Source organism: Cetorhinus maximus, chromosome 2 (assembly GCF_964194155.1).
Source record: "Cetorhinus maximus chromosome 2, sCetMax3.hap1.1, whole genome shotgun sequence".
Classification (NCBI taxonomy): Eukaryota; Metazoa; Chordata; class Chondrichthyes; order Lamniformes; family Cetorhinidae; genus Cetorhinus; species Cetorhinus maximus.
This window is the reverse complement of record NC_135880.1, coordinates 29,879,148-29,890,278: the sequence shown is the minus strand read 5'-3', so window position 1 is coordinate 29,890,278 and position 11,131 is coordinate 29,879,148. Positions and strand designations below refer to the sequence as shown.

The 11,131-nt window shown below is 40.4% G+C and overlaps 1 protein-coding gene across 11 annotated transcripts in view; it reads right to left on the bottom strand.

The window, feature by feature from the left end:
* Positions 1-267: 267 nt before the first annotated feature.
* The window catches only part of LOC144692864 (storkhead-box protein 2-like), a 320,994-nt gene continuing 310,130 nt past the window's right edge, over positions 268-11,131 (bottom strand). For 5 of the 11 annotated variants that reach the window (XM_078561926.1, XM_078561995.1, XM_078561943.1 and 2 more), the window contains exons 3-4: positions 4,967-7,211; positions 3,842-4,200 (exon numbers count right to left, since the gene is read on the bottom strand). In XM_078561926.1, coding sequence (XP_078418052.1) covers positions 3,993-4,200; positions 4,967-7,211 — 2,453 coding nt within the window. In that variant the 3' untranslated portion in view covers positions 3,842-3,992. Of the gene's footprint in view, positions 3,205-3,841; positions 4,201-4,951; positions 7,212-11,131 lie in introns of those variants that run through there. The other 6 variants (XM_078561970.1, XM_078562005.1, XM_078561935.1 and 3 more) reach the window with 4 other exon arrangements.

Below are 11,131 nucleotides of genomic sequence, written 5' to 3'. Positions count from 1 at the left end.
CAATTAGGGATGGGCAACAAATGCTGGCCCCCATGAAAGAATAAATGAAAAAAAAGTTTGCATAGGCACCTCCTTGCATAAATGTGGACAAAGGAATTTATAGTGGGGGGCAAAACTGACACGAAAGTGTAACAAAACTATCACAACAGGAAGGTTTGTCAGGCAACTGAAGATGAGGTAGGTTCCAGCGAGACTTTCAATATATTATTGATTGTAGGACATCAACTAGGCACGTTTTGTTTTAAGAAAAAGGCAAAACCCCCAAAATGTTAGAGAAACATGTTATTTAATGGCTTTAAAGTAAATAACACAATCCCAAAGGGGAGATCCACACAAGCTACGATACAACAGAAACACATTTCACACAAAGGGACTTTTAAATAAGGAACATTAAAAAAAAAAATCCCTGTTTACAGTTCAAGTTATTGTACTAAGCAATGACAACTAAACACATTATTTTACAGTATAATACACTTACAAAAACAAGCTTGTTATAATGTGCTATAACATAATCCAGTAACGTTAGGGAAGACATTCCATGAACCAAAATTTGGTAAGAAATTGTTTTACAATATATAAACACATCTACCTGGGTGACTAACAGCACCCAGAGAGACACATTTTTAAAAAAAATGTTTGTTATTTTTATTCAGTGCAAACATATTTATACAAGGCAGTCTTGGCTGCTCTACTCCCTTCTGCTTGAAGAAAAAAGCTGTTTGCATTTGTACTTAAGTTCATAACAATCCATTCATTCACGAAAAAAGCAATCTTTATTCTTTTGAATTTAGTCTTTTAAAATAGACCGACTTTAGATGCAACCTCCTCATTAAAGATATCTATTCTTGTAACGCTTTGACATGTTTCAAAACAAGACATAAATTTAGATGAATATTATAAGGAAGTTAGTTTGGAAACCACGCTTCAAGGAGTTAAAGCACCAGCATAAGAATTCAGAAGCAATAGTCTGGCGAAGCTCACTTATGAGACGGTAACAGAGGTAGAAAGAGAGAGGGAGAGAGGGGGAGAGAGGAAGAAGTCACAGAGTTAGAAAATCATGCTACATTGGAGTTTCTGCTACCATTTCATAAAAGCTATGGAGGTAGTTATGTGCAACATGAACAACATCTTAACTACAGTGAAAAAAAAAGCTGTGTTACATACATTGAAGGCCATTTCAGATCTACCACTGCCATGTAAGGATAATGCGTCTCATCTGCAAAATTTTATTAAGATCCTGTTGTAGCTGAACAGATCAGGCACACTTATTAGCATATATACATTTTTAGTTCTTTTTTAACTGCTTATTTTGCAGGGTCATGTTTAAATAGTCAGTTTAAAAACGAATTTCATGTTCCTTTTTGTGGTCATAGTTTTCGTTTGGACAAATTAGAAGGAAGGTAGCTATAAACTGTAAAGTATCCCAGTACTATTACTGCCATGAACATCTTTATGCCTGATATGTATGTTTACAATATCACAAATATAACAGGATTTTGGTGCAGCAGCAATAGCTGCACATTTCCAAATAGTGATTAAGGAATTTTAAAAGATTCTTTTATAAAGATCACCTGTTGTGGGACAAGACTCACAGAAAAGAAGTCAAAACCCAACCCAGATTATATGGAGATACAAAACTAAAGGACTGGCTTCAAATTGAAGTGTCCTACCAATCTGTGAAACAGTTCTAGTGTAACAAAACCCACAATATAAAGTAATTTAAATATTTTAATGGCATCACAGAACACAAAGGCAGTAATGGGCACAAAAGAAAGATTACATTTAAATATTTAAAAAAAAGGTGATGCTGTGCTAGAATTGGTGATAACAGCAAACACAAAATCTGGCTGCATGTGCCACTGGATGTAACAAATACCCTTCTAGTACCTTTTTATCCGTAACATATGTGGCATCATGCACTTGAATACTTCAGAATGTTTGTAATATGTATACACACGACAATAAAGGCAGGCCTTAGACTATCTTCCAAGAGTGCTAAGCTTCCACCTACAAAACTCATATATACACTACAGTATGGAAAATAATTAGAATAGTTAGGACGGAGCGAATAGTGGCAACATATTAACGGGACCCAGGTGAGGTGCAAGTTGCTCAAATTTTGACTCTTGCAGTGATCGAAATGCCTCAATTGTATTTTTTAGTAACTCTCTTCGGACATGCAAAAAAATAGTATTTTTAATCTGGAGAGCTGCTTATTCAACAGCGTTTTCTCTGAAGTATATTTATTTGTACAAGAAAACAATGCACATCAAATTCACATATTATATTGATATAAGATTTACCACAACTGTAAAACTTGTAGCAATTTCATTGTTTTTCTATAGGGTTTGCTTTCGACACCTTCAATATTTATTTATATGTACAGTAACACGAGATGTATAATCTTGTACAATAAAAAAGTCAGACATTATTTTACCTTTTAATAGTGCAACATATATCTGTTGGTACCACATAAATTTTAACAATTTTTTATTGGAAATAACTGACCATAGATTTGAAGATGATATCTTCAGTGTTTAAGACTGCCACATATGTGCTCGCCCAGATTTAACACATGCACTGGTTTCGCAAAATTACTCAGGAGTAATTTTGCTGGCTTGATAATGCTCTAAAGAAGATTATTTCTAAACATGAAGTTTTCATAGAATATCATCAAGAAACCAAAGTCATGAAGTGCAAACGAGTTTGTGCTTTTTTTTTCTTCTTTATCAAAACCACAATGGACGATTCATGCAGTATGATGTAGGCGAATGCCATGCAGCAAGCTGCATTACCCACTCAATACCTAAAGGATGAAGAAGTAAAATTAATAAGTACTCATGGAAAAAAGGCTCCAATTCATAAAAATGGCTTCTACATTTAGCTTGCACCTCCTTTTTAATGTAAGAGCATGCCTGATGGTGCCACTGTGTTTCAAATGACAGCTGAGGTGCAGGTGTGTGATTGCCGAGGGTGTGATACAGAATCTGTTGCTGACAGCTACTACTGTTTGCTCAGACACTGGTAACGGAAGCTAGACACTTCATGGGCTTCTGCAGTTTTTCAGGTTCACATGGTGCAGGATCTGTAGTTGCTCGGAAACTGAATGCTGACGTGCCTCCATGTCCCGGACTAAGAGCAGGGTTCTGACGCCTGTTGCTTTCTACTATGCTCGAAGTGTTAGAGGCCAGACTTTCACGAGTACTGAAAGACACCACGGATGGAAAAACATTAATGCTTCCAAACACTAATGCCATAACATTTAATCCTTCACAGCTTATGGCCTATTTGGGTAACAGAACTCAAAGAGGCCAGAAGCATAGATAGTGTAGGAAATATAAGTATCAACGTATTGCAATAGCTGTTGCCCTTCTGAGGGTTTGGTGGCAAAGCGGTGGTGGAGGTGGTGGGAGAGATGGAGACACATACTCAGGACAATTGCACAGAGATTTTGGCATTACATCTGAACTGATAACATCAGAATTTGATGCTATTACTTGGTGCAATGAAAACACCCAGTACCATACTGCAATCCTTCATCAGTGCATACACATTTTTCACAGCTGGTGCATCTTTCACAGTTTTACTTATTTACTTTCCTACATTATAATAATTGTGCTTTTTAATATAAAAATGTAACCTTTAAACTTGATAAATTTCAAATTTTGCTGGAATAGCAACATTGTTAAAAATTGTTAAAAAATATTGTTAAATTAATTAATTAATTAATTAATATTAATTTAATTAATATTGTTAAAAAAAAAATCAAAACCAAGAGTGGCTCAGGAGGAACAAAGAGCAATGCAAAAACGCTGCACGTTAAATTCAGGCAATCGGTCGGACTGGGAGAGGGAGCATTATGTTAATTTGTCAGCAACTATAAAATGTAACGCAGGTGCACTGTCTTGGTCCTTCCTGTTGCACATTTTAGTGATGTGGCACCAGATGATACAGTGCGTTAGAACTTTTCACTGACCTGGGGTAATTCCAGCTCATACTGGCAGGTTGAGAGTCTTTTTTCTCTCTTGCTCTCTTTCTGTCACATGCAAGTGCCCAAATACATAGGCCGGGATTTTCCTGCCCCGTTGCGGGTGAGGCGGTGCCCCAGCCAGGAGTCCATTGACTTGCAGTGGGACTGGAGGATCCCAGCGGCGGGCGGGTGCGGAAAATCCCGCCCATAGAATCTTAGGCCAGTTGATGCTGGGAAATGTATACAAAGCATAAAATAGTTCATAATCTTATGGTAAATAGGAAGTCTCACTCATATGATCCATAAAAATAATGTGTGGTTAACTTTCCAACTCTGTTGGATTTTACTGTCAGAAAATCTTTGGTTGAATAAATGTTTTTAAAAAGCTTGTTGATTTAGCATGAGACATTTGTGCCAAATTATTGGATACTACTGTTTGTTGCATGATAAATAACAATCAACATGTTTTCTCTGTGATACACCGATGCTCTTCTAATATTCTCCACATTTTGTCCTCTCATTCTTTCAATTCAGGAGAGGTTAGTGTTCTAACTTTTTGTTCCAGGCAGGGAGTAATGATTGCTGAAAGTCATATTGGAATTCAGGGTGTGCACTGCTCATGAGTTTCCAACTATTATTTTACATGATGAGCACATTCATGTCTTATTTCCTGGTATGCACTCTTGGCAGGGGGAGAAGTTCTAGCCAAGAGCGCAAAGTCAGAACATTATCTCTAAGGGACTTTCTCTGTGTGAGTGTATCTGTTGCTTTTTAAAATACTCAATACTGCTTGAAATATATACATATAAATTTATGAAATGTATTACTATGGTAAAGACTGAAACATACAATTCTTCATTCTTAATTCTAAATTTAACAAGTTTTACCATATGGCTTTTGAAGTCTAGCACCATGAAATAATCTGCCACAAAATCAAAACCTTAAATAAATATCTTAAATGGATGATTGTGTTGGATTTACCATTTTCTTGCTTACCGTGGAGAATTAAATCCACTGTCTACTGTTATACTGCTGCTGTCCATACTATCTAGTCGAGCAGAATGCAAAGCTTTCTGGCTGGCATTGTTGTCACTTTCCTTTGGGCTCAGGAGAGTTAGGTTCTTCTCAAATTTTCTCTGGAGATTTTTCTCTTTCTCTCGTTCTAGCAACCACTGCACTGTACCACCATCATCTCGGCTTTTACCCTCTTCTTGGTTTTTGTTGGTCCCATCTTCCGAGTCATCATCGGACACATTATAATAGTCAAAGGAAGACTCCTGATGTCCTGTTTCCTCTCCGTGCCCTGGTAGAACAGGCAGTGATTGTGCCACACTTGTTAGGCTAACAAGGCTCTCACAGTTGTTATGAAGCACCTCCGATGGTTTATTGTGTTGCAATTCATGTAAAGTTGGGTCCTGATAACTATTCTCCACATGATTTACAATCTGAGATTCAGACTGTGGTTTAAACACTTGTCCATTTGGCAATGATAGTGTAGATGCCTGCCCAGCTACAGGCAAATTAATGCTGTCCATATCTGTCTTTTCAGGGTAATGCTTCTGCTGCAGTGACAATTGTTCAAGCTGTCCATTCACATTTTCTTCAATAGGTGGGTGTTTCAAGAATCTATCCAAAGGGGACAGCTTCTTAACACCATCTGACAAGGTCAAAGTATCATAATCTTTGAATAAACACTCATCATTACACTTAGCTGATGGAGAAGAAGCAGTCTGAATAGTCTCCTTAGATGCATTACATTGAAAGTAATCATCAGCTTTTGTATCGGTACCACAATTAGGTTCATTGTATTTGGGCAAACCATCTCCAGCTGTAGTGTGTTCCAGTGAATTGCAGGCTTCACCAACACTTGCCGAATTATCAATATCAACACATTCTGGTATGCTTGGCTCAGTAATATGATTTGAATGTGATGACAGTCCCGCTCTGTGATGACTGAGCAATTTGGAAGAACGTAATTTGTCATTATTTGAGTGGCTTTCATCCATGCTGCATCCTAGCATCTCTTCTGCTGTGCCTGACAAAGTAGTGCCAAGAGGTCTATTCGAATTATCCATTGATCTAGACCTCTCCTTGGCTTTGCTGCTTCTATCATTTCTTGATTTTCTGTCTTGAGTATGGCTATGGCTCCGATGGACCTTTGATTGTAAACTTTCCCTTGAATGTTCATGAAATCGACTCTCCATCCTTCGCTTGTAAAGATCACCTGATACATCCCACTCTGGGGTCACAGGAAAATGAGATTCAACCATGTTCATTTTATCGTGTATAAGAAAGCCATTATCACCCTTTACTTCTATAGTGGTACTTTTTTCACATGGGGATCTGGTAATTGGATCATAAATCTCATATTCTCTGGATTCTGCTACATCCAAATGGGTATCTTCTGATTGCTCCCCCTTAGGAACTCTAGACTTGCTATGTGATCGCGATTTACCATGGGACTTTTTGTGACTTCTACTTTTTTTGCTCTTGCCACTGTGCTGAGCAGATGAGCCTGGTTTATTTCTATGAGCCTTATCTTCTTCGAGCTTTTTCATTAGCGCTGTGTGCTTCATGACATTTTCCACCGTCAGGTCTGGATTAATGCGTTTAATTATCTCCTGTTCTACCTCCCTTGGTATAGAGGTTGGATTATCCTCATCGCGCAGAGGCCATTCCTCAGGAGGAAACTGGGCTGAAAAATTCACCAACTGTTTTGACTTGTCCTTTTTAAAGCTCAGTCTGAACAATTTCAAACCAAATTTTTTAGATTGCTTTTCACCATCCTTGGCTTTTGGCAATGTTTCAGTTTTATATGAACAGTTAACTGTACTCCTACTTTTCTCAGTCTGTGTTACTGGCATCTGGCTGAATGAAGGAGGGCAATAGGAATCTTTACATTCCTTTATTGATTTTTTCTGAAGAGTGGATGAGTGATTATGGAATTCCTCTCTAAAGCAGTTGCAAGAATCACAGTGGTTTCTGTGGTGGGCTCTGTCTCTGAGGCAGCCAGAGTTAGATGGAGTTATAGTTCCTGGTTGTGGTGAAGTACATCGAGACCTGTCAGGTATCCTTTCATCCAGATGGTACCATTTGCTATTTGTTCTTATGAGAGAAGGGGTAATAAAATAAGTCTGCGGCGTTACAATGAAATATCCATCAGGAGTTGGATAAATTTTCCGCTCTCTTACGAGCATGTTCAATGTATGGCGAAGAATTTCTTGACTAGGCGTGGGGACTCCTATAAAAATGAAGGAAAAAAAGTTATACAAGACTAATTAAATTTGCATCTGCATTCCAGTTATTAATCAGAGCTTCGTAAAGCCTTAAATTCTACTAAAATACATTAAGGATTACATTACTTAAATGATTAATATCACTCTTGCTGTATGGTGAATATAACTGCTTCATGAGATTCATTAATAATTAAGAGAACAATTACAGAATGCTGGCTTGGTAAAATAGCAGCTAATAATTTCACTACATCTCCAAGGCTGAGAATCTGAATCCATGCAGTGGATGTGCCTGGTACTGGGTATGCTAACTATATAGAAAATTAGTTACTTCATTTTTCAGCCAGGCCACTGGGATGCTGCAGCACAGTCAAAAAAGGACACTCCATCTGTCTTGCCTTGAGGTGTGACTTCCTGCTGAGTGGGCTACAATATGGTAGAAAATGATGATGGGAAACATAGAAATATCCATATTTGGTGTTGCCTTCCATTTGCAGGAATTATATCTTGTGGGACAGGTTTTACTGAGTAAGGATAAAGGTCAAAATGGGAAGAATTTTAAGTGAAGTAATATTAAAAACATTTTTGGTAAGAGGGTCACAAGAATTGATGTAGAAACAAAAATAAACAGTGAGTCAGTCAGTCAGACAGTATCTGCAAGGATAGAGAGAACGTTGACGGCTCAGACTGATAAGTTTTCACCAGAACTCAAAGAATTGGTGCATTTTGGCACAAGGCTGTAGTGTTGTTGCTTCCCTGCACGGAGTTTCCCATCAAGGAAGTTCCAAAAGTTTGACTAGGTGTTGAGCAAAGGCCAAGCGCTTCCTGACGAGGAGGGAGATAAAACTGAGTGGAAGTTCAGTCACCCCAAGTTGCTCTTACATGTCTGCTGGTTGGCTCAAGAACTGGCAATGGGAGCAGGTTAGGGAGTGGTGCGCGTGGTCCAGAGAAACTGAAAGAGAGCAGAAAAAAAGGTAAATAAAAACAAATATGGCCGGATGGGGTGGGAGGGTGGGGGTGTAGGGGGCTGCTGTTACTGAGTAAGTACACCACATGGGGAGATTTTCTCTATGTACCATAAGGGAATTTTGTGAGGTGAGGCTCCCAGCCTAGACAAAAGCATGGACTGCAGATGTGGCTTTAGTCTCGATCTCCGACCTGTGTTCATGCTCAGACTATGAGTGGAGCCCTGTAATATAATCTTTGCTATGTAGCAAAATGATGAATGCATCTATAAAGAATGCATGCATGATTTAATCAAACACAGTGAAAATCTTACCCTATTCTCCCTCCCCAGTGTGGTGTTGATTCACGCAGATTAACAAGTTTCATTTTAAATTCTCTAAGTCTGTGCTGAGTTAGCTGATCTCATCCAGGATAGAGGTGTGGTAATTACAACTGGGCTTAGTGATCTAGGTTTAGGGAGAGTCATATTAAAAAGAAACTCAGACAGAGCTCTCAGTCTTAAATATTATCTGCAAAATAAGTGTGTATGGACCTTGGTTGAGGAAAGGAGCAGGCAGTTTCAGTGTTCTCCCAGTAGTCATCACCAAAGGGTCATATATCAGGAATAGCCACTTTGGTAAGGAATCAGGAACCATCAGTAACTATGGGCAGAATTTTTGCCTGAGAAGAAGGGCGTGCACCCAACCCGCTCGAGTGTAAAATAGCGTGTGATGAGGGGCGAGTGTCCTGACGTTATTGCGCACTGGAACAATATTTCGGTCGGTGGGCCCGCGCTAAACTCGGAAGCATGCCCGCCAGCAATTAAGAGGGCAATTAAGACCATTAACGGCGCAATTAACAGAGATTTTTTGTTGCGCGCACAACGTTACGGTTGGCGGGCGGGCGGGCGAATCGGCCGGGCGGCCTTTGCATTTTTCAGGAAACCTCACCCACGGGCGGGTTGAGGTTTCCGTGATAAATTAAAATTAAAATAAATTCCTGTGACAGCATTTTCATTGCCTACATTTTCAGGTGACTGATTGTGGAGCTTGGAAAACTTTTTTCCAGCTTATGTGACCTTTATTTTAGGCTGTTCAGGTTTTCGGCTCCTTGAGGCAGCTTCTCTGCCTTCAGAGAGCTTTCTGCGAGCGCTCGCCCTCCTCCTCCCGCCTCCGCCCCGGCAGCGCTGAGCCTTTCAGCGTGCGTTTCATGCTGGCTTGCCGTTAGCTGGCCAGCCAGTGTGAAATTGCGGGTCGGGGGCCGATCGTGGTTGGGGGTCCGTTCCCCGGCTGCTCCCGGGCCCACCGATCGCGCTCGCACACCAACCTAAAAATCCTGCCCCGTGTGACTGAACAAGCTTTAGGCGAGAAACTGGAAACAAAATTTCAAATTTTAGCTTTATTATTCCAATGGCAACTGTTCGCTGGCATGGGGAGCACTACCAAAATTCAAAACACAAGGTTTCTGGCAATTAATCTTCCCCTGTGTCAGGAGAAAACTGCACAGGTTTAAAATGCAAAATGCCACGTTATTGGATTGGGAGCATTTCTTACCTCTTGAGTCAAAAGTTGTGAGTTCAAGTTCCCAATCCAGGGACTTTAGCACATAATCCAGCTGACACTCCAGTGCAGTACTGAGGGAGTGCTGCACTGTCGTAGTTGCCATCTTTCAGGTGAAATGTGAAACTGAGGCCCTGTCTGCCCTTTCAGGAGGACATAACAGATCCCAAGGTACCATTTCAAACAGAGCAGGGATATTGTCCCTTGTGTCTTAGCCAATAATTATCCTTCAACCAACAATCGCTAAAACCGAATATCTGGTCATTATCTTACTATTGTTTGTGGGGCGTTGTTTGCAAATTGGCTGTCACGCATCCTACACTGCAACAGCAATTACACTTCAAAAAGTATTTAGCAGACCATAAAGCGCTTTTAGATGTCTTGAAGGTGTGAGAGACGCTTTATAAATAAAAGCTTTTCTTCTTTTATCCGAATGAGCTCTCCCACCCCAGAACGAACTGGTGGTCTGCAGTCGCTGCTGATGTTCTTGAGGTGGGAACCTGTGCCACTGGAGGTACTAGCATTGCCTCATTTATACTGAAGGGTCTCCTCCAATGACAGCACTGTAATATGAATGCAGCACTATGTGCTGGGTCAGATATTTGCTCTTGTCGTTTGACCAGCAATAACCTTGCTCCTAGAGTTAAAACGGTCAGTGTAATAGTCACTATAAAATTGGTTTGTTTGATAACGCTCCTCTAAAATGCCTTGGGAAGCTTTACAACATTAAAAGGTGTTAGTTAAATGGAGGGCTTCACTCCCTCCACCACTGACGCACAGTAGCAGCAGTGTGTACCATCTACAAGATGCACTGCAGGAATTCACCAAGGCTCCTTCAACAGCACCTTCCAAACCCACAACCACTACCACCTAGAAGGACAAGAGCAGCAGATAGACGGGAACACCACCACCTGGAAGTTCTCCTCCAAGCCACTCACCCATCCTGAATTCGAAATAGACCCCTGTTCCTTCACTGTCGCTGGGTCAAAATCCTGGAACTCTCTTCCTAACAGCACTGTGGGTGCACCTGCACAACATGGACTGCGGCGGTTCAAGAAGGCGGCTCACCACCACCTTCTCAAGGGCAATTAGGGATGGGCAATAAATGCTGGTCCAGCCAGCGAAGCCCACATCCCGTGAATGAATAAAAAAAATTGCACAGAATTTCATGCAGCTGGCTGAATAATTCGCTAGAAAGCAAAGCCGCTGGGAATTGGAATGGTCATTTCTTCACCGGTTGGTTTTGGTGAACCCAGCAGGTTCATCTTTCAGCTACAACTGTCTGCACGAGACCCATGCAGCAAGATCCTGCACTGCCGCACAGGCCTTACATGATGTTAAAACAGCTTTGTGTTCAATGCTTAAAACTGTGGTCAGTAAACCAATTACATCAGGACAACAACTGGTGGGAATTTTCCAGGTTT